General features: G+C 40.4%; 2 protein-coding genes and 2 pseudogenes across 2 annotated transcripts; all 4 read right to left on the bottom strand.

Moving 5' to 3' along the window:
- Positions 1–2,506: 2,506 nt before the first annotated feature.
- Positions 2,507–3,403, bottom strand: LOC113748136 (gamma-crystallin M2-like). The gene is made up of 3 exons (XM_027290876.1): positions 3,250–3,403; positions 2,895–3,137; positions 2,507–2,801 (listed from the first exon to the last, which is right to left on the bottom strand). The coding sequence occupies exons 1-3, from the start codon at positions 3,277–3,279 to the stop codon at positions 2,526–2,528; spliced, it is 549 nt and encodes a 182-aa protein (XP_027146677.1). The 5' UTR covers positions 3,280–3,403; the 3' UTR covers positions 2,507–2,525.
- Positions 3,404–14,160: 10,757 nt separating this feature from the next.
- On the bottom strand, positions 14,161–15,083 carry LOC113748137 (gamma-crystallin M2-like; annotated as a pseudogene).
- Positions 15,084–16,170: 1,087 nt separating this feature from the next.
- Positions 16,171–19,446, bottom strand: LOC113748186 (uncharacterized; annotated as a pseudogene).
- Positions 19,447–21,988: 2,542 nt separating this feature from the next.
- On the bottom strand, positions 21,989–22,883 carry LOC104939602 (gamma-crystallin M2). Its single transcript, XM_019270150.2, has 3 exons — positions 22,768–22,883; positions 22,395–22,637; positions 21,989–22,290 (listed from the first exon to the last, which is right to left on the bottom strand). Exons 1-3 carry the CDS (start codon positions 22,795–22,797, stop codon positions 22,015–22,017), a joined length of 549 nt encoding a protein of 182 aa, XP_019125695.1. The 5' UTR covers positions 22,798–22,883; the 3' UTR covers positions 21,989–22,014.
- Positions 22,884–23,803: the final 920 nt, after the last annotated feature.

Raw genomic sequence — 23,803 nt, 5'->3', positions numbered from 1 at the left:
CAGAGTGAAGCAGTTTGTACCAAGTTGTAGGTGGGACGAGTTGCCGATTGTAGATGGTGAGGAGTTGAGGAAGCTAGTCAGCCGGGAGTCAGGAAAAGCCAGAGACAACAAAGGCAAAACAGAGTGAAGAGAATAGATATATTGGAGCCAATGCCAGAGCTTGATATTTCTGAGGCGGAGTTCATTCCCTCTAGTGTGACTCAGTTACAGCGGCAGGACCCTCCCACATGCCTCTTTGATAAATTGTTTGTGATTCGACCCAAGTTACGAAAAAGGCTTGAGAGCCGGCCATCTCCCTCTCTCCCTCTCCCTCCTTCTTGGAGAGAGCCAAGTGGTTTCCTCTGTGCACGCCTTCGAAACATGTACCACACTTTTAATGTCTTTACGTTTGTGCAAAATGTCCCAATGAAAATCATAGGAGAGTAAACAGTTGTGTTTTATGTTATTTTGTTCAATTTAACGATAAAACACTCGGAAAAGAAACTGCTTATGAGCTAACGACCAGAGAGTTCACTCAGCAGTACGTGAAACACAGCGGTTTGCTATGGGATCGGTGCAGGATCGGCAGGCCAGTTTAGCTATGGGCAATGTGGGCGACCGCCCAGGGCGCAGTCTCCGTGAGGGCGCACAAGTGGCCGGAAAAAAAAAAACTCGCCAATTTTCTATAGCACTCATCAAATTAGCGGAGTGCGCAGCCCCGGGAGGGGAGGGGGGGAGAGGATCACTTGGTTGGCAAGGTGGAGGGGGCGGGCGATAGACTGATCCCAGGCGGCAAACTACGTGAGGGCGCACGACCGCTTATCAAGTTAGCAAGAGTGGGCGCTCTTGGGGGGGGGGGGGGGGCGCCCCCCCGGGGGGGGGGGGGGGGTTGTTCGCCCAGGGCACAAATGTAGCCAGAACCGGCGCTGATGATCGGAACCATGCAGCACCAGAAGTATTTTATTTATTATCGGTTAGCTTCAGTATAACAACGTCATTAAAAAGTTCAATTCAAATTCAGAGACTTATTATACTCTAAAATTCTTGGTCTTACTTAAAAATGCACACATTTATTTGTATTCTGTGTTAAAAAATATTACATGGCTCTCACAGAAATACATTTTAAAATATGTGGCTTTCATGGCTCTCTCAGCCAAAAAGGTTCCCGACCCCCTTCTGACCTCATTCAGCATGATATTCGGCTTCTGTTACCCACACCACAACCTATCTGCAGAGTACAAGCAAAGCTCATACCAGCACTGGAGCAAATGTTGACCATGGGGGTTATAGAGGTTTGAAATGCTTGAGCTAGCGATGGCTTATTCTGTCGTCTTTTTCTAGCAAAAGTTACATTCCACAGGCAGTGTCTGTAGCTTGCCCAGTTGTAGAGTTCAGGAAAAAATCCACTTCAGAAACGTTTTTTGTAATAAAGAAAAAATATAAATTTCTCTGTTTTATTACTTAGTTTCAAAGTTAAGGTTTCACTGAGATACAAAGCAATGTGGCTTGCTAACACACTTGTTGGAACTAAAAGAGGAAAAAGGAGCAGGTAAGAAAACCTTTAGCTTCCACCGCTCTCTAGCACTGACTGCTCGGTCACAAAAAAACAAAAACACACAAGTGCGGTCTTAAAGGGGAAGTACGCCTTTTTATCAATCTATACCAAGTCACTTAAAAACATGAATTCTAGTACTCTTTAACATTTTTAAACGTTTTTACATAAACTTCTAAATGAAATTATGCATCATTAAATTCTGTATATTTATATATTGTTAAATTCTATATCCTTTCCACACATTTCAATCAAGTTAACTGTATTTATCACCATAAACAGATCTTTGGCCTCTACAGGGGTTACTGAACCACATCTCACAGTGAGTGGTGTAGTCTTGTAGACTTCTCCAATTATTTTGAGGAGATACCATGTTAAAGAAGGTAATGTGTTGTTTTTTAAGTTGTGTTTTGCTCTTAATTTGTGAACGGTGGAGATTTATGAGGTGGATGATGCATTTATACACCGTGGGTAATTTCTGTGTTTCTGTAATGAGGGTGGTCTGAGCCAGGTGTAGCATAGAGAGAGGTGAGAGAGTATATTGTCTTGGGGACACCTAGGGGGAAACATTCTTGCATAGCAGGTGCAGACAGGACTAGTGTCATGTTTTCTTTTTGTTTTTTGCTGCATTCCACATTTTTTTGAAAGCACTAAAAATAAATGTCCACCCATGGGGACTTCCAACACAACCTCTTGAGTCTGCATCCTACTCTACAACCTACTTTGGCAACGACTCTCTTACAGACCCACACAACACAATGCCCAAGTTTTAAATGAGGTCATAAACATCTACGAATCTGACAAATTTGAGTTCTCATATGCAAAACAAAATAAGCAGTGTAATGCTTGGTGCATTACTACAATGCTCCTCTTGAGTAATCTACATTGTTTATTCAATGTATTACATTAAATACTTTTTTGTAAGGACAGAAAAACAGAAAAGAGTCACAGTCTCAAGTTTTTGTTTCCATTTTTTATTTCAAAATGAAAATGTCTACCACATGTCCATGATACGCCTCATGCTCATGAACCTGGAGCCGCTCCAGCCCATGTTCATGAAGTTCCTGTACTCTCCAGGCCTGAAGTACATCATCCTGCCTCTGTAGTGGGGCTGCTCGTACATCAGCCAGTGGCCGTCCATCACGTTGCAGGACATGCAGTTGTTCATACGGTAACGGTCCATGATGTTGTCACAGTCGTCCATCATCTCATACATCTGACCACCGAAGTTCTCCCTCTCGTAGATCCTCATCCTGTACTGGCCTCTGTACTGTTTTGGAAAAGAGAAATAAATCAATGTCTGCATATCAAGTTTTGTAAGGGGATGTCAACTGTATTAGGCAGATGTCTTTTTTATACGTACCATGGGGATCATACGGCAAGACCTGATACCACTGTTCCATCCCCACATGCTCATGTAGTCAGCATAGTCGCCCCTCCTCATGAAGTACTGGTTTCCCATGTAGTTGGGACGGTCGTAGACCATGAAGCAGCCACTCTGCACCCTGCAGGAGTGGCATCTGCTCAGGTAGGAGGAAAAGTCAGAGCAGTCGCTCATGCACTCCCAGGAGCGACCCTGGAAGTTCCTGTCCTCGTAGAAGGTGACCTGAAAAATGAGAGATGCTGTAATTGACTGAAGAAGCACTGACAACATTTGATGTTCTCTATAAATAAACACTCATGAAATTTGTAATTTGTGTTTGAAATGATAAGCTTACCCTGCCCATGCCCATTTCAGTGGTGGTCATGTTTGTGCTGTAGGTGAGCTGCTGCTGTTGGTGTTGTTACTGCTGCACTGCTGTCCTGTTTGGTGTAACCCCTGCTTTTATACCTGACCAAACCTTACAGAGTCAGTGGGCCCCCATTGTTAAAACCCCTATGTGATGGAGAAGCTTCTTCACTGACTGCAGTCAGTGTACACACACATAAACAAAGGGCACAGGTGACAAAACAGGGGTATAACATCACTATTTTTTCTGACTAGGCCTGGGTTTTCTACACGTTTTTGAGGCAGTTGAAATAGAACTCTGTGCCTTCACAAAGTGTTTCCATCTGAATTTCTTAAATGTTGGGTGGGACCCACAAAAAAATGCTGAAATACTTCAAATGAGGCCATAAGTAGGAATCTCACAAATTATGTGTATTTTATGAAAGCTGAAATGAAGCGAGGGGCGGGTAGAAGTTTTAGGTCAATTGATGATGTTTATCAATTTTAAATTATCCCTCTATATATTTTATTTTTGCCTCATCCTTGACTTGAAACAACATATAAGTACTGAGGCGTGTAGTGAAGGCCTTATGTGATTTTACCCACTGGCTTAAAAGACAGGGCTTGCTGAGGCTCCCAAAAAGTCTTTTCACCCTCTCTTTTTAGTACATCTGTGTCATAGAAAACACCAAATAACCCTTAATAACCATATCAGGATTTAGAAGCCCTTACCCTAGAAAGAAAAAAAGGAAAACGTAACAGCTATGATGTCCGAATGTGTGCCCTAAGGTTATCAGTAGTGTTGCCATGGTGTGGATGCGCTGGAACTTACCTCTCAGGGTGCTAAAGGGTTTCCTCTCATGGGCTTGTGTGGCCTCACCAGGAAATCAAACCGACCGTGAAGGACTTTTAATGTATGTGTATGTAATTTTGTAAAAAATGTATGTAATTTTTATTTTCCACAATAACAGTTTGTATTTTCAGCACAAAAGAAAATTAAAATAGTTTTGCAAAGGTACAAGCTATCTAACACCCACATCACCCATGAGCAGACTGAGTCTCTGGGAGCAAAAGCAAGATGAGTTTGAGGAGGTTTGTTTTTTACTTGGACTGACTGTCAACACTGCACATATTTGCACCTAAGGGTAAATAAGCACATGTGATATGTTAAAAAGACATTTATTGACTAACTGTTTGCATGGTATTCAGGTGACGTGGGGACATGACCCTTTATGTAAAATTCTGCGAGGATAGCAGTCAGTAGGAAGTGGCAGGAGGGGCCTTTGGTGAATCACGGAAATATGTTTATTTATGTATACAGTTGTCCCTCGCTATATCGCGGTTCACTTCTTGCGGACTCGCTGTTTCGCGGATTTTTTTTTGTGTAATTTTGCATGTTTTTTTTTCGTAGACTGATCTCGTAGACTGATCATTAAAATTTAATTTGTTAAAAATGTTTGGGCATGAAAACAGGTTTTGATCTTTGGTTTCATTTACTAATACAGTATTGTACTTATTTTTGTTAAAATGCAAAAGTTTGAACTTTGAGAGTGTTTAAATAAGAGAGAAATGTGAGAAAATGTTAACGCCTGTCTGAGAAAAGTGTTTTACGGCCTTAAAACATGTATAATAATTGTAAAACTTACTTTGCGGATTTCGTTTATTGCGGGTTATTTTTAGAACGTATCCCCCGCGATAAACGAGGGACCACTGTATATATATTTTGGGGTGTTTGATAATGGAATATGGGTTCATAAATATGTGTTTATACTGCACATATTGTATTTGGTGATTTATGTAAATATGTAAGAACACCTGTAAATGGTTTAATCCAAATTAGTCATGTGACTATTAGAATTTGTATAAAAGGAAATCAGATTAGTTGTTGAGTTGTGGAGCAGTTGGGGAGTTGGAGATTATTGTTTTTTTTTTTTTTTTGGAGGTTGCATTGCTATTATTATTGGAAAGTGTTTGGATAGTTTTTGTATGTGTTTTATTAAACACTGTTCATTGCCACCTGGAGAGTGTTTCCTTTTCCTTTTCCTCAATTTGCCTCCTGGCTGTTCAGGCAACTGATCGACCAAATGATTCCCACCCTGAACTGTAACAATGTCCTGTACATGACCCTCACAGGTAACCTGGTTGCTACCTCTTTACTGCTGTATCAGGTCTAGCAGTGTGGTAACATCAGTCCCAAGGATCACTGAGAATGTCAATCTAGGGACCAAAGCTACTGGTTGGACCACCTGCAGTCTGACCACCTACAGTAAGATACTCTGTCGTCTTAGGGTCCCGTTCATGGATCCTGACCTCCAGCTCTGGACTCACCATCCTCAGAAACTGCTCCATGATACATTCATTGACCTTGTCATATTCCCCTGAATCTGATGTGATATGTCCATGAGAACATAGGCACTCTCACAATGACATTGTGACATTCTCACAAATGTCATGAGGTAATATTCAATGTCATCCTTTAGGAGCGAATGGTCCCTGTAGACGTGCAGTGGGCTCTATGGTGGTGGTGGCCCATCCTGCTGTGTGGCTTGACTGCCCCCAGTAAGTACTATATCTTATCTGGGCATTTTAGTTAAGATTTAGAATGCCCTCCAAAAAAGCATACTTTGTAAATACTACTATACCTATCTGTCTGATTAAAAAAAAAAACAAAAAAAAAACTTCACACTGTTATGAATACACAGATTTTTAAAAAATTGCATTTTCAAACTTTATATTTTATTTTGCAGAAAAAAATCCTTAAGTGAATAAGACACATGAGGATGTAGATCTGATGATCCTTTATTATTTAAACAACAAAAAATGAAGAAAGAATTACAAAAACATACATCTGACGGTGCTGATGAAGATCTGATGGGATCTGATGGGAAACTGACATTGACAAAATTGTATTTGCATTTCTGATTAATGAACAAATGTTTTTTTAAACAGATGGAAAGGACAATAGATTAAGAAATAACAACTCCTTCACTGTTGACGCAAATTTTGTTTCTAATTAAACTTCAGAGTGATCATTACTTATTCTTTTATGTTTTGTAAAAACCTGCTATCATTACTAAACAACATTAGTTGTTTGTACTATTCAGCTGAAAGATTCATTCCACTAGTCATGTTTAGCAGAGATAACTTGGTATGTTTAGTTTCATAAGAAAAGGGAGGGGCCTAATTCAAAAACCTGCCTGGTCACATAACAAGGCCAGCGTCTTGTAACTGTGCGTCCATGGAGCTCTACACTTGGCGGGATGAGCACAGGCACTGATGGCAGACCAGGAAACAACCTTACTCCAAGTGGAACGGTTAGTATGTAAAATAACTATTGTAAACTAGTTATCTTTGCGGGAACTTTTAATAGGTACCCAAAAGCTTAGAGATAACCTGTTGACACAGCTTTTTTTTCTGTTGAATGTTACTGTTTGAACGTGTGCATGGTATAAATACATGCTTATAGCAGACTAATGCTAGCTCATGTCCACTCAAAAAAGTGTCAGATAAATGTTAGCTTAGTGTTAAGAGTCTGAAGATTGCTCACATACACTTTTTTCTTTTTTTATATTTCTGTCATTTTACGTGGTAGAAAAGCGGTTCAACCGCTGTCAGGGCAAAGGAGTGTAGCAAGCGCTGTGGAGGTGTTTATGTTGTGGAGCTGCACACAGCTCATTGATCCACTCGGCCAATCCTTGGCAGCTCTCTTTTCCCCGCTCGCTCACTCTCTCACACACGCGCTTGTTTACATGCCGTTGGTTCGGTTCTATTACCTTATTATATTTAACAGTGACATTGTTGAGCTGAGTTGTTGAGCTTAAAGTTTTCTTGTTCTCTGTTTTTTGTGTGAAGATGCTGTGGAAGTGTAAGTATTGTGAGTTTATGTGTGAGAAAAGGGGTTGCCTTTTAAAACATTATAGGTTAAAGCACGGAAACTATGGTAGAACAGTCCCATTTCCCTTCTTACACCAAGAATGTGTGTGCACATTCAACTCCATTAATGCCCTTAAGGTCCACTTAGCAAAGATTCACCAGAAAACCCAGGGTGCACAATTGAGTGAAACTGCCTAAGTAACCTTTCACTGTCAGTCATGTGATTTTTCTGCACCCTGTACAGAAGCAGTCTTTCTCACTCACCTTTTTCATTTTAGCTATCTAACTTGTGTTATTGTGTTTAATTCCCAAAAGACTACAGATCCAACTGCAATCCGGACAAAGGTATCAGGGGGCTTCCTATCATTCTTGGGGACGACCACACAAACTTCTTCAAAGCAGGTTTTGTAAGTAAGCTTTTGCTTTCCTATAGTTTTCACCATTATTTATTTTTCACCATGACACTCTTGTATTGATTATAGTTTTGAGAAATGAGAAATCTAATGTAATGATTGTGCTCTTCTGTTCTTCTTTATTAAGGACTCTGATGATGATGATTCCTTTCATGACCTTGACAATGGGATACTTCTCATTGAGCATCATGGTATTGTGCTCACATCTTCCCAGCATCTCAGTCCAACCTCGTTGAAAATCATCAATGAGGGAGAAGTTGTGATGGACAACATTCAAGATCTGCCAAAATCAATGTGCATTCTCTTTGGACTCACATATGCACTCCATCTTAACTACCCCAAGACTATGAAGCTCACATTTCAGCTCATCCAACAGGTATTGCTCTCGTTGGGCCACATTGACCTAAAGCCAAAGCTACAGACTTTGAAAAATCAGCTTGTAGTGTAAAGAGATGTCAAGTCTACTGTAAGAAGCTGTTGACTACTTTTTTTTTCCCACACCAGCATATACACTTTCTGACCTATGGGATAAACCTTTTTATTTTCTGTAAAACAAGCCGACAAACAGACACACGCAAAACGCAGACACACACACACAAACAACACAGTCGCACACAACACAGACATGTACCACACCCACACACTCACAAACAACACAAACAACACTGTCACACATACACACCTAAACACACTTCAATGCTGTAGGAAGCGTGCTGAAGCATGTGACTTGTGTGAAAATTAAAATTGTTGTTAAAGTTGTAGCAGAAAGACACGAGACATAATTGTTTCAGCTGAATGATGTTTTCCCTCTTTCAGGATACAGATATGGGAATAATTTAGTAGTGACCCTCAGGCGTTATATTCTGTGTTAAGAAGCCACAGTGTGATTTCCACAATCAATCTAGGCTGTAATAGAACATTTTGTAGCTTATTTTAGAGCTCATGTTGAAAACAGAGAAGAGAAGTTTTGTAAATGTTTTTCTTGCACATTTGAGTCCGGGTTTCTTGTGAATTTGAGTTTAATGGATTTACCACTTTAATCTCAGGGGACATCCACATTTTTTGTCTTGTATATCTGTGACACATTCAACACCCACACACTCAACATACACAAACAACACAGACACGTACAACACCCACACACATAATTGTTTCAATGATTTGAAATTAATTTAATTTGAAAAACCTTTTTCAGATTAATCTTTTTAGGTTGAACATGTTGAGGTTGACCTGATGTTAAGTTTGTCATAGCAAGTTTGGCTGTGTTTTGCCATTTTTCTTAAAATTAAAATGCATTGGAGCATTTAGAGGTATTTCTTTATTTCCATCTTTATTTCTATTAGAGGAAAATGCAGTAATTGTAATAGATGATGAGTAGCAATAACTAGTCATATTAGCTAGTTTTATATAATGATTTTGAGTACACACTACTTATAAATATAAATAATAAACTTAAGGTTCTATGTTAATACAACTTGACATATTTAGTTTCAGCTTGTGTAAAAAGTAAGAGTTCCATGTTATTCCATGTTAATACAACTCGACATGTTTAGTTTCAGCTTGTGTAAAAACAAAAAAAAAGTGGTATAGGGCAACGGGTTTCCACGCGATTTGCAAGTAAAGTCAACTAATTCGGGTTAAGAGTGTTGTCTTATACTTAGACTCCCCCCCCCCCCCCCCCCCCCTACAAATTTGCTGGCCACCCCACTGGCCACCCCACTCACCAGTTACATAGATTCTATTGTCAGTTATGCGTTTCATCCCAAATCATTTGGGCCAAATGCACAGCCAGCTAGGCACAGGAAGCCGCTCTAGACATTCCATCACTCACAGTAGCCCCTACCCCTGGCAGCTGTTGCACGCTCTGTCACAACCTGGCTCAGAGGTATGACAAAAGATGGAGTCCACACATGCTTTTAAACTATAAAACATAAATTTATTTAAACTACATAAGATTAACTGTGCATATCAGTTCATCAGTAATGTTTGTAATGTATGGGTGTGTGTGAATGTGTGTAAATGTAAGATGAAACAAAATATAAATAACCAAAGCTCAAACAAACCCGCCAACTCAAACAGGAGAGAGAGAGAGTGCTCAAAGCTCTTTTTATAAGTGAGCATTCAAACCAATTCAGGTGTTACCCATCTCTCCTGATGAGCTTCCCAGACAACCAATCAAAAAGTAGGTCAGGCCTAAAGCCATCACAGCTCCGACAGCAACGGCTCAGTGCAAGCGTGTAACTGGTCACCAATTTCAAAAGGAGTTAAGAGAGAAGACGGAAAAGACTACTAGTGAGTAAGTAAGTCATTACAAATTTCTTTAGTAAATGAAAAGGGGGGAATATCCGTTGTTAACATCGTAACGTTAGCTGCTGCTTGTATATGTTATGTCAATTTGCAGACAATAAAGAGAAAGTCCAGAGAAATCTGGGACAATATTCTAACTCTTACTGAGCAATGCAACATCAGTGCTACACCTCCGGACCAACAGGTAAGACCAAGCTTTAGGCTTGAATGGCATTACATGTTCACTCCAATAGTCCAAAGACAAGTCAGCACAGAGAAGGAGTAATTTCGGACAGGTTCATTCATTCCAGTTATTGATGTGCCTTTCTCTGAGGTGAAGAGAAGATTTTCTAAAGAAAATTGTGTCATAATGATACAGGCCTTAAATCCCTGCAGTACCACATTTTGTGAGAAATATGTAGTGTTTCCATTTGCTTCACAATGCAACTGCAGCACTGAGGATCTACAAAATGAGATCCCCCAGCTTAAGCGAATTCTTGAGAGGTAGCAAACTAGTGGTCAGGAAACACCAAAGAGTTTAATAAAGCTCACTGTCTTTTCTAGAGCCATATAAGGAGGTCTTCCACCAGATGCTTAAACTGTGCAAAATTGCACTTGCATTTCCTGTGAGCACAGTTTTTCTATGCTAAAGTTAATCAAAACTGCCATGAGAAGTACCATGACTGATAAGCAATTTGAGTGTGCTAAGTGTAGAATCAAGAAGGGCTAGGGCCATTAATCTTGATGACTTTGTGGGTGTGTTTGCCAAAAAACACAGCAACAGGCGAATAAAACTTTTCTGAAACATACTGTATAGCTTGGTAATCAGAATCAGACTATTGATCCCTGGTGGGAAATTCTTCTTGTAACTGTAAATTTTTTTGTTACACATAGCAAAGATATGAGTGTTTGTTAAACATACATACAACTATATATATGTGTCTTTTTAAGGAAAAGGATAACTAGCCTATTTTAAAAACAATGAATCTTAACACATATACATAACACAATAACACAAGATTGTTGTGTAGCTCAAAATGTTAACTGTACTGTTATAAGTCTATAAGCATTAGATCACATTAAATGTAACACAATAAACCCAAGTATATCAGTAGGCGTTTCCTTAAGTATTTCTGAAACTTTTCTAGTAGCCTGTATACTACAACAGTAGAATAAAATCCTGAAATGATGGCTTTTAGTTTTGGTGTGCCTACGAATCCTCTGTGCCCTGTCTCCTATCTTGTCTATCTGTATTACTTTTTTGTCTTGTGCTCTGAAGCCCTTCTATTATGTCACAGTATCTAGCATCTAATTGGAAGATGTGTCTGTTTTGGACAAATCTGCAACAGATAATACTGTACTGGAATGTATTACACTAATCAAATCAAATTTTATTTGTATAGCCCAAAGTCACAAAGTACATTTTCCTCTGAGGGCTTTACAATCTGTACAGGGAGTGACACCCTCTGTCCTTAGACCCTCGGTTCGAGTGAGGAAAAACTTGCCCACAAAAAACTCTTAATGACAGTAGAAAGGCAGTGTTTTGCACACAGTGCGAGTCAAAGAGATAGGATGCCGTGGCATTCTGGACACATAGCCTATGGATCCTGTATTAAAATATATCAAGACAAAATTACCACAGGTGCACTTTTGGTCTGATGGTCCAAGTAAAAAAAGCAACATTGAACTTCTTCCCCGCTCTATAAGAAGCCAGTGTGTATACTTTCAATAGTGAAAACCATACAGTGCACCTTTAAGATTGTACATCAATCAATCAGTCATGTAGACAAGTGCTGTATACAGTGGGTACGGAAAGTATTCAGACCCCTTTAAATTTTTCACTCTTTGTTTCATTGCAGCCATTTACTAAAATCAAAAAAGTTCATTTCATTTCTCATTAATGTACACTCAGCACAGAAAAAAAACAGAAATGTAGAATTTTTTGCAAATTTATTAAAAAAGAAAAACTGAAATATCACATAAGTAATCAGACCCTTTGCTTAGTATTGAGTAGAAGCACCCTTCTGAGCTAGTACAGCCATGAGTCTTCTTGGGAATGATGCAACAAGTTTTTCACACCTGCATTTGGGGATCCTCTGCCATTCTTCCTTGCAGATCCTCTCCAGTTCCGTCAGGTTGGATGGTGAACGTTGGACGACAGCCATTTTCAGGTCTCTACAGAGATGCTCAATTGGATTTAGGTCAGGGCTCTGGCTGGGCCAGTCAAGAATGGTTACAGAGTTGTTCCGAAGCCACTCCTTTGTTATTTTAGCTGTGTGCTTAGGGTCATTGTCTTGTTGGAAGGTGAACCGTCGGCCTAGTCTGAGGTCCTGAGCACTCTGGAAGAGGTTTTCATCCAGGATATCTCTGTACTTGGCCGCATTCATCTTTCCTTCAATTGCAACCAGTCGTCCTGTCCCTGCAGCTGAAAAACACCCCCATAGCATGATACTGCCACCACCATGTTTCATTGTTGGGATTGTATTGGGCAGGTGATGAGCAGTGCCTGGTTTTCTCCACACATACCGCTTAGAATTAATGCAAAAAGTTCAATCTTCGTCTCATCAGACCATAGAATCTTATTTCTCATAGTCTGGGAGTCCTTCATGTGTTTTTTGGCAAACTCTATGCGGGCTTTCATATGTCTTGCACTGAGGAGAGGCTTCCGTCGGGCCACTCTGCCATAAAGCCCCGACTGGTGGAGGGCTGCAGTGATAGTTGACTTTGTGGAACTTTCTCCCATCTCCCTACTGCATCTCTGGAGCTCAGCCACAGTGATCTTTGGGTTCTTCTTTACCTCTCTCACCAAGGCTTTTCTCCCACGATTGCTCAGTTTGGCTGGATGGCCAGGTCTAGGAAGAGTTCTGGTCGTCCCAAACTTCTTCCATTTAAGGATTATGGAGGCCACTGTGCTCTTAGGAACCTTGAGTGCTACAGAAATTCTTTTGTAACCTTGGCCAGATCTGTGCCTTGCCACAATTCTGTCTCTGAGCTCCTTGGGCAGTTCCTTCGACCTCATGACTCTCATTTGCTCTGACATGCTGAGCTGTCTTATATAGACATAAACACAGCTGGACTCCAATGAAGGAGTAGAACCATCTCAAGGAGGATCAGAAGAAATGGACAGCATGTGAGTTAAATATGAGTGCCACAGCAAAGGGTCTGAATACGTATGACCATGTGATATTTCAGTTTTTCTTTTTTAATAAATTAGCAAAAATGTCTACATTTCTGTTTTTTCTCTGTCAAGATGGGGTGCTGAGTGTACATTAATGAGAAATAAAATGAACTTTTTTGATTTTAGTAAATGGCTGCAATGAAACAAAGAGTGAAAAATTTAAAGGGGTCTGAATACTTTCCATACCCACTGTATAACACACGTGCTGGAAAGTTATTCAATTGTATTTATATTGTAAAATAGTGTAATTGCATGCTACATGTGTACATTATTGTGCATATAAAACCCTAAAATAACATTATTATTTTACTATGTTCGAAAATACTATAATATTAGCACATTAAGCGGTTATTGTGGATTTGTCAACTCTGTCAGCTTACATGTCAACTCCATCAGACATAAAACATGACAGAGTTGACTCTGACGAAGCTGATGAAATGGCATGTTTTTTTCCTCTGCATAAAAAAACACTGCAGCTAGCTAGCTAGTTTTTTAGTAATTTCTAGCTGTCTCCATAATCTCAATAAAATACTTTAATTGAATCCACTATGATCATAATGGAGAGATGGTGTTGACGTGCTCCAGCTGTGACCATAGGAAAATTGACATTGTTCATCTAAAATATAAAAAAATGTCAAACATATCAGACCATGTGTGGTATTGATGCATTCACCACAGCCAGGAGAATTCGTGGTTTATGAAAAAAATCTGATGGAGTTGACAGAAACGGGACACAACTTTAATAGGCAGCTTTCTATGGAAAATATTTTTAGATGTTCATGGCATGCATTGTTTTATATATTTATAACCCTTATCTTTGATTTGATATGAATGTTTTCACAATTGTAGAGGTTTTTAAAGTTTTTTGGGGCTGGTGAATATGGTGACCTCTTGCTGAGGACAAGAGAAATACCATCGGCCATCTAACCACTAGTGATTCATTTAAACAAACATTCCCCCAAAAAGTAATTATCTATGCTAAAACATAACATCAGTATTCACAATTCCTTTAAATCTAACTTTGTGAGTATGTCAATCATTATTAATTTCTTTATTTTTGATAGAAAGAAGACTTGTCTATGTGGGACATGTTTTGTCCCGACTCTCAACAATCAGCGATAGTACAATATAGTATAGTATAGTATATAACAGAGAAAGGTCACAGTTTTTGTTTTATCTTTCATTTTTTATTTCAAAATGAAATTGTCTACCACATGTCCATGATACGCCTCATGCTCATGAACCTGGAGCCGCTCCAGCCCATGTTCATGAAGTTCCTGTACTCTCCAGGCCTGAAGTACATCATCCTGCCTCTGTAGTGGGGCTGCTCGTACATCAGCCAGTGGCCGTCCATCACGTTGCAGGACATGCAGTTGTTCATACGGTAACGGTCCATGATGTTGTCACAGTCGTCCATCAGCTCATACATCTGACCACCGAAGTTCTCCCTCTCGTAGATCCTCATCCTGTACTGGCCTCTGTACTGTTTTGGAAAAAAGAAAATAAATGAATATCTGTACATCATTTTTTCTGGTGGGTGTCACCCTTAATAGAACTGTAGTATGACAGATGACTGTTTTATACTTACCATGGGGATCATACGGCAAGACCTGATACCACTGTTCCATCCCCACATGCTCATGTAGTCAGCATAGTCGCCCCTCCTCATGAAATACTGGTTTCCCATGTAGTTGGGACGGTCGTAGACCATGAAGCAGCCACTCTGCACCCTGCAGGAGTGGCATCTGCTCAGGTAGGAGGAAAAGTCAGCACAGTCGCTCATGCACTCCCAGGAGACCCTGGAAGTTCCTGTCCTCGTAGAAGGTGACCTGAAAAATGAGAGATGCTGTAATTGAGTGTAGAAGCACTGACATCATTTGATGTTCTCTATAAATAAACACTCATGAAATTTGTAATTTGTGTTTGAAATTATAAGCTTACCCTGCCCATGCCCATTTCAGTGGTGGTCATGTTTGTGCTGTAGGTGAGCTGCTGCTGTTGGTGTTGTTACTGCTGCACTGCTGTCCTGTTTGGTGTAACCCCTGCTTTTATACCTGACCAAACCTTACAGAGTCAGTGGGCCCCCATTGTTAAAACCCCTATGTGATGGAGAAGCTTCGCACTGACTGCAGTCAACACACACAGAGACAAAGTGCATACAGACAAACAACACCTTTCTCTTTCTCACTAAACAGTTGATATTCGCACACATAACTCTTCTCCTCATGGTTAAGTAGCACAACCAAGGGTGATACTAGCGCTTTCAGTGTTTTTACTGCATACATTTACACAGATTTTTCTAACTTACCTTTTGTGTGTTGAAAATTCACACAGAGTCACTGTACTATCTTGCTTCTGGCATTCAGATGACAAAACAGAGGCATAATATTGTCTGTCATTAAATGGATAATAATGTGTGCTGTTATTGGCCATGTAACTGATATAATTATGTTTTTTATGTTAATTGTGCCGTTGAAATCTATTTCCATTAAAGGTAAATGAAAAATAATAATAAGTGTTTAATATAATAATAATAATAAATAATAATAATAATAATAATTGATGTTTAAAATATATTCGTGTAAAAAGAATGGTAAATGTTTTATATATCTTGGTAAATAGTGTACTATATATCCAAATGTAATGCTTTGACTTCAATTAAGATGGGCTCATAACTGATAATTCATCTTCACTGGATGTATTTGATAGTATTTATACCGTATAACCTGTTGTTTGTATTGTATTTATTACATTTCATGGTGCTCTCCTGACCAGGTCTGTTTTGAAAAAAAGATTTTAATCACAATGAAACTTTTACCTGGTTAAATAAAAAATAATTAAAAACATGTCGCCATGCAACAGAGACTTGGCCTGGTATGGTATAGTACAATATCTCTCTACATGCCCCGCGATAAGCTGGCGACTTGTCCAGGGTGTACCCTGCCTCTCGCCCCAAAGTCTGCTGGAGTAGGCTCCAGCCTGTCAAGTGAGTTGAGATCCCTGATCCACTAACACAACGAAAGAGTTAATGTAACAACCTGTGAAACGAATGACAGAGAGTTTCTCACTGTCTGGCCTTGCAAATGGGGAAGTGAAACCCCCCAGCAGAAGGCCTGAGAATGGGGAACGAAGGGACTTTCCATTATTTCCAGTAATGGTAAGCCTTTAGACATTTAAAAAATATATATGAGTATGTGAGTAATGCATAAAGATAAAAATGAGCTAAGATAAAATGTGATTAATGATGATTCTGTGTTTAAACAAATGCAAAAATGAACTGTTCAAATGAGTGTAACCATAAGAAAAGAGTGTGATTATAACTGAAGATTCTGACTACTGGAAATTGTGAAATCATTGCAATAAGTTGGTAGCTAAGGTGAAAAAATAATAACTAAATCATGCTGAGGGGTTGAGGAAGCGAAACTTGAGCAACCAGTCTGGAGAAAGGGTGAGAAGGGGAGGTATATGAAGCAAGTGTAACATATGACGTTGTTGCCTGATATGGTAAGAATCGGCCAAATGACTCATTGGAGCCTGGGATGGGGAAGGTCCAGCGGGCAGGGAGTATAAGATACACTGCACAACGGAGATCGTGGTTATCCTCGTTGGCAAGCGCCCGGGTTCAAGACATGCTGAACGATCGACCACATCGGAGCATCGAGTCTTTGGACTTAGACTTATAACTTCAGAGATGGAACAAACAAACAGCCCAACATCGCAAGAAAAGAGTCCAACAACCTACAGCTGGCAGCAGGGAGCCGAGCCAAGGAGGATAACCACCCCCGACCGGCTGTGGGTCTCTAATCAGGCCAACAAGGATTCTTTTCACATTCGTCCTGTCCATAAAAGACTGTGGACATTGGGGACTTTCTGGGCTTTGGACAAAGCCAGGAGTTTTTGACTGAATCCAGCAGTTTGGCATTTGTGAAAGAATTGGATCGACTGATCATCGCTTCATTCTTTCCCTTCCTCTCTCCAAACTGGACTAACCTCAACAACTCAGCAGCAGCCTTTGTATCAAGTTTTTAAATTTATCAGTATGAGGATAGTTATTTTCGGAAATAGGGTTGATCAGATTTGAATGAATTAAGCTGTATGCTTGTCCTTTGCTAAACTTTGCAATAAATATATCTACTGCAGTTAAAGATTAAGTTGTGGACCTCAAATCTATAGCATCTCCTAAGGTTGTAATTATCAGGCATAGTGTGTTTAACATCTTTAAAGGTTCTAACAGGTTACTCTAGCTCAAAGAAATTAACGGACCCTTACTGATTACTGGCCAAGTCACTAAAATTATCCTAGCAACCATACCAAGTGCCCAGATCAATGAGAGGAGAGCTGCCGTGAATGTACGCGGCTAGTGTAGTATTTGGCCCTAGGGGCTATTCGGTCAGGTGCTATATTAGAGTAAGCAGGGTAGACATGCGGATGAAGGCAGTTAGAAGCTAGGTGAATCTCCTCACCACCAGCTTAAACAGTCCTCTAAACTGTCCCGAGAGGGGCTTGAGGATTGGACCTGTTAGACAGAGAGCTGGACCAGTACCACCTGTACAGGGGTAACTCAGGATCTAACAAGCCCCACCGTGACCCTAATGAGGATAAGTGGTGACAGAAAATGGATGGATGGATAGATGGTATAGTACAGTATATATAATAGTATAGTATAGTATAGTATAGTATAGTATAGTATAGTATAGCATTGTGTAAGTGTTCTTGTATATGTTTGTATAGTGTAGTCTCAGTTTCCTTGAAGATGCATCAGGATAGTGTAATTGTATAACAGGACAATAAGTTTTGTATATGAGGAGGAGGAATTTAAACTGGATCTGCTGTGGGTCCAGGTTCCGGAGGACATGGGCGACAGGCACTTGCCTGTGATGTTGAACTAAACTTTGGAGGTGAAAACCACCTTCCTGAATTCTAGCACATTCCACTAAGGGATCTAACCACCATATACACTTCACTGTAATAAATAAATAATATTCCTCCATACAGAGAGTGCTGCATAGTATGTACCCTTGATGAATGAATAATTGTTTTTATTTCATTTAAAATGGCCCAAATTATTACATTATTGGCAGGTATTAGATTATTGGACTTTATTACATTATTGGTTGCTACAACCCCTACGTTTTTCACCACCCTGGTGGGGGGCAAGACATAGGGAGTCAATTCTGATGTTGATGTCATGGTGTATTGAAGGTTTGGTTGGGAGGACCAGCAGTTCAGTTTTTGAGAGGTTCAGCTGGAGGTGCCTTTATCCATGTGTCGATGTCAGAGAGGCAATCAGAGACCCATGCAGAGATCGAGGGGTCCTCTGGAGGAAATGACAGATGAAGCTAAGTGTCATCTGCATATCAGTGAAAAAAAAAAAAAAAAGCCATGTGAGCAAAGGGAGGTGCTGTAGATAGCAAATAGAAGGGGTCCCAGCACCGAGCCCTGGGGCACCCCTGTGGTGAGGTGATGAGAGGTGGACAGCTGTCCAAGCCAGGATACACTGAACAAGACCCCTGTCAGGTAGGATTCAGACCAAGAAAGAGCTGAACCAGAGATGCCACAGAGGACAGATGACTGTGCTGCTGCTCCTGTTTCTTTCAAGGCTTCTGTCACGACAACAGAGTGGTTTCAGTCGAGTGACCACTCTTGAAAGCAGACTGATTTGGATCAAGAGGATTGTTCTGTGAAAGATATTTTGAGAGTTGCTTGGTGACCACCTGTTCAATAGTTTTGGATAAAAATGGAAGGAGTGAGACCAAATGATAGTTCTCAACCTGAGCACGGTTGAGAGAGGGTTTCTTGAGTAGAGGTGTTTCTCGAGCCGCTTTGAGTGCAGTAGAAAAGGTGTTGGAGGTCAGCGAAGCATTTTTCATGTATGATGGCTGGCGTGATGGTTGGGCTAATGGATTGAAGTAGATTTGTTGGTATAGGGTCCAATGAGCATGTAATAGGATGGCTACATGTCAGCAGTTTGGATACCTTACTCTCAGAGAGGGGTTTAAAGCCAGAAAATAAAGTGCCAGCAACTGTGCTAGGTAGGTTGATAGGTTGCGAAATAGAGAGAGACGTAGTAGGACTGCTACATGTCACAGGTGAATTGTCTGCTGATTGCTGCCACTTTGCCTATAAAAAATGATGAAAAGGTATCAGCGGTAAGGCTGGTAGGAGGAGGAAGTGGCGAGGGTTGAGTAGTGAATTGAAGGTGGAGAAAAGTTTGCGAGTGTCAGTAACACAGGTAACTTAGTCGTTGTAAAAAGCGTTTTTTGCAGCAGTGACGCTGGTTGAGGATAAGAGTGTCTGGTAGCTTTTGTGTTCATCAGCTAGTTTGGCTCGAAGGGTATCATTCAACCATGGGTGAGACTGGTTGGATCGAGCAGGCCTCGTAGATAAAAAGACACAGTTTGTCCAGACATGAGTTCAGCGCGGAGCAGAGTGAGCCAGTGGCATCATTTACCTTCATAAAGGAGAATGTGCTGAGTGGAGGTGAAAGATAAATGGATTACAGTAGCAGATATGGTAGCAATAATGACAGTGGTAATATGTGTAGTGGACATCGTGTAGGACCACAGCAGCAGCCACAATCCACGAGAACCTGCTGGACAACAGAGCACAGAAACTCCGGAGAAGTTTAGTTAGTAACATGCAATAATGAGACATGTATGTTTACAGATGGTAAGAGACAGAGAGAGACAGACAGAGAGAGAGGAAGTCCCCCGGCAGTCTAGTCCTATGGCAGCATAACTAAGGGATGACTTGACCCAGCCCTAACTATAAGTTTTATCAAAAAGAAAAGTCTTAAGTCTATTCTTAAATAGGTTGACCGTGCCTGCCTCCCGAACCCAGAATGGTAGTTTGTTCCACAGATGAGGAGCTTGATAGCTGAAAGCTCTGGCTCCCAATCTACTTTTGGAGACTATAGGAACCACAAGGAACCCAGCGTCCTGAGAGTGCAGTGTTTTAGAGGTATTATGAGCTCTTTTAGATATGATGGTGCCTGACCATGAAGAGCTTTGTAAGTTAGGAGAAGAATTTTAAATTCTATTTTAGATTTCATAGGTAGCCAATGCAGGGAAGCCAAAATGGGAGAGATGCGATCTCTCTTACAATAGTCCAGCCTAGAAGTAACAAATGCGTGGACTAGTTTTTCTGTATCCGCTTGAGACACGCTTTTGACGATGTTATGTAAGTGGAAGAATGCAGTCCTTGAGATGTGTTTTATGTGGATGTTAAAGGACAAATCCTGATCAAAAACAACTCCAAGATTCTTTACGGTGGAGATGGAGGCCAGGGTGATCCCATCTAAAGTAACTAAGTCTATAGAAAGAGAATTTCTGAGGTGTTTGGGTCCAATTACAAGAACTTCAGTTTTGTCTGAATTTAACATCAGAAAGTGTAGGTCATCCAACTTTTTATATCCTTAAGGCATGCTTGGAGTTTAGTTAATTGATTGGTTTGATCAGGCTTGATTGATAAATATAATTGGGTGTCGTCAGCATAACAATGAAAATTAATAGAGTGATTATTAATAATGTTCCCTAAAGGAAGCATATATAAACTGAATAGGAGTGGTACTAGTACAGAACCTTGTGGGATGCTGCACGTGTTCTGACAGGAACCAGGATCAGAGATCACATCTCTCCCATTTTGGCTTCCCTGCATTGGCTGCCTATTAAATCTAGAATAGAATTTAAAATTCTTCTCCTTACTTACAAATCTCTTCATGGTCAGGCAACATCATATCTAAAAGAGCTCATAATACCTTTCTACTCCTCTAGAACACTGCGCTCTCAGAATGCTGGGTTCCTTGTGGTTCCTATAGTTTCCAAAAGAAGATTGGGAGTCAGAGCTTTCAGCTATCAAGCTCCTCTTCTGTGGAACAAACTACCATTTTGGGTTTGGGAGGCAGACACGATCAACAATTTTAAGAGTAGACTTTAGACTTTCCTTTTTGATAGAGTTTATAGTTAGGGCTGGCTCAGGTCATCCCTTAGTTATGCTGCCATAGGACTAGACTTCTGGGGGACTCTCTCTCTCTGTCTCTTTCAGGGTTATGCCTAGTCAGGCACAGTATTGGTTGAAGATGCACACATCTCCCTTTACTCTCTCTCTCCCCATCACCACCACCATCTGTAAACAAACGTCTCGTTAATGCATGTTAACGCATGTTACTGACTAAACTTCTTCCCTGGAGTTTCTGTGCTCTGTTGTCCAGCAGGTTCTCATGGATTGTGGCTGCTGCTGTGGTCCTGCATGACGTCCACTACATATATTATTACTGTCATTATTGCTGCCATATCACCATTATAGTTTATAGTTAATGATTTGCTGCTGCTGTGCATCTGTGTCTCTCTATCTCTATCACAGGTTCCACTGTTACTGTAATCATTTTGTCAGTCATTGTAATTGTACAATATGTTTGTGTTGATCTGTCCTGTACACGTGACATCCATTGCACGTCTGTCCTGGGAGAGGGATCCCTCCTCTGTGGCTCTTCCTGAGGTTTCTTCCACCTTTTTTCCCTGTTAAAAGGGTTTTTGTGGGCAAGTTTTTCCTCACTCGAACCGAGGGTCTAAGGACAGAGGGTGTCACTCCCTGTACAGATTGTAAAGCCCTCCGAGGCAAATGTACTTTGTGACATTGGGCTATACAAATAAAATTTGATTTGATTTGATAGTGGTGTCATTGTCAATGGTGATTGCCATGTGGTCAGAGATGTTGGGGTTCAGAGAGTGGATGTATAGTGACACCAGTGGAGCAGACCAGATCAAGACAGAGGAGTGGGACCTGAGAAACCAGTTTCAGGTGATGTTCCTTCATAATGAGTTGAGAGGACTAAGGAAGTGGTCGAGAAGAATTTGATTTCTTAAACTAAGCAGTGTAATGGTTTGGACAGCTCTTTTGATCATTGAGTCATCTACATTGTTTATTCAATGTATTAGATTAAATCATTTTTTGTAAGTGTGAAAGAACAGGAAACAGGCTCAAGTTTTTGTTTTATCTTTCATTTTTTATTTCAAAATGAAAATGTCTACCACATGTCCATGATACGCCTCATGCTCATGAACCTGGAGCCGCTCCAGCCCATGTTTGTGAAGTTCCTGTACTCTCCAGGCCTGAAGTACATCATCCTGCCTCTGTAGTGGGGCTGCTCGTACATCAGCCAGTGGCCGTCCATCACGTTGCAGGACATGCAGTTGTTCATACGGTAACGGTCCATGATGTTGTCACAGTCGTCCATCAGCTCATACATCTGACCACCGAAGTTCTCCCTCTCGTAGATCCTCATCCTGTACTGGCCTCTGTACTGTTTTGGAAAAAAGAAATAAATGAATGTCTGTATATCAAGTTTTGTGGTGGATGTCACCCATAATACAGCTATAGTATAACAGATGTCTGTTTTATACGTACCATGGGGATCATACGGCAAGACCTGATACCACTGTTCCATCCCCACATGCTCATGTAGTCAGCATAGTCACCCCTCCTCATGAAGTACTGGTTTCCCATGTAGTTGGGACGGTCGTAGGCCATGAAGCAGCCGCTCTCCACCCTGAAGGAGTGGCATCTGCTCAGGTAGGAGGAAAAGTCAGCGCAGTCGCTCATGCACTCCCAGGAGCGACCCTGGAAGTTCCTGTCCTCGTAGAAGGTGACCTGAAAAATGAGAGATGCTGTAATTGACTGCAGAAGCACTGACATCATTTGATGTTGTAAGTCTGCAGGATATTCTCTAAAAATAGTCATAGTCATGATATTTGTAATTTGTTAAAAACTACAAGCTTACCTTGCCCATGCCCATTTCAGTGGTGGTCATGTTTGTGCTGTAGGTGAGCTGCTGCTGTTGCTGTTGTTACTGCTGCACTGCTGTCCTGTTTGGTGTAACGCCTCCTTTTATACATGACCAGACCCCACCGTGTCAGTGGGCCCCCATTGTTAAAACCCCTATGTGATGGAGAAGCTTCTTCACTGACTGCGCATAAATGCACAAAGCACATGCAGACACACATACCAACCTTTTCTGTCTCACTAAACAGTTAATAATATCAACACACATCCATCTTCTCTTTACTGTTTAGTAACGCCACCAAGGGTGCACACTTGGTAGCTCTTTCATCTATTTTTACACAGATTATTCTAACTTGAAAATTCATCCCACCACACAGAGTCACGTTGTCAATTTACTTCTGGTGTTCAGGTCACAAAACAAGGCTGTAACTACTGTCTGTCATTAAATGGCATGATAATGCACGCTTATATTGGTCATGTAACCGATATATTTATGTTTTTGTTCATAAGGTTACTTTGTGCTGTAAGTAATATGTTTTAATTTGTGTTAAAGGAGCAGCAAATGCTTCTCTCTCCTATATAGTCATTGTCTCCTGATAGCTCAGGGTCAATAGATGATCTTTTTAACTGCCATTTAGACACAGAGGTTATGGATGGCAGAAAATATCCAACTTCCAACTCAACCACAACAAAACTGAAGTTTTTTAAATATTGGTACTGAAGAAACTAATTATAAAACAACAAGCACTGAAGAGAAAACTTTGTCAACAAATGAAAATCTTGAGTTATAATGGATTCTAACTTCAGCTTTGAACCTCATATTAAAAATATAACTTTTTATTAACTTTGGGTCATCTAAAATAGGCTCCAGACTCTTGAACTACATTCATATATATTTATTTCCATAAATGTTTTTATTTATTTGACAGGCAAAAGTAAATACAATGAGAAATAAGAACTTTTTCCTTTTCCAAAAACAACAACCACCACTTACCCTCCACCAAATTTTGGAGAGCTTGGAATTGTTAAAATAA

Source organism: Larimichthys crocea, chromosome XVIII (genome assembly GCF_000972845.2).
Source record: "Larimichthys crocea isolate SSNF chromosome XVIII, L_crocea_2.0, whole genome shotgun sequence".
In the NCBI taxonomy this organism is placed as follows: domain Eukaryota; kingdom Metazoa; phylum Chordata; class Actinopteri; family Sciaenidae; genus Larimichthys; species Larimichthys crocea.
The sequence above is the reverse complement of the archived record's forward strand: the minus strand, read 5'-3'. Positions and strand labels throughout refer to the sequence as shown.

Coding starts and splice junctions, on each gene's coding strand:
- LOC113748136 (XM_027290876.1), bottom strand. CDS start 3,279: ATGACCACCACTGAAATGGGCATGGGCAGG. Junction 3,138..3,249: donor CTGAAATGGGCATGGGCAGG/GTAAGCTTATCA, acceptor CTCATTTTTCAG/GTCACCTTCTACGAGGACAG. Junction 2,802..2,894: donor CTTGCCGTATGATCCCCATG/GTACGTATAAAA, acceptor TTTCCAAAACAG/TACAGAGGCCAGTACAGGAT.
- LOC104939602 (XM_019270150.2), bottom strand. CDS start 22,797: ATGACCACCACTGAAATGGGCATGGGCAAG. Junction 22,638..22,767: donor CTGAAATGGGCATGGGCAAG/GTAAGCTTGTAG, acceptor CTCATTTTTCAG/GTCACCTTCTACGAGGACAG. Junction 22,291..22,394: donor CTTGCCGTATGATCCCCATG/GTACGTATAAAA, acceptor TTTCCAAAACAG/TACAGAGGCCAGTACAGGAT.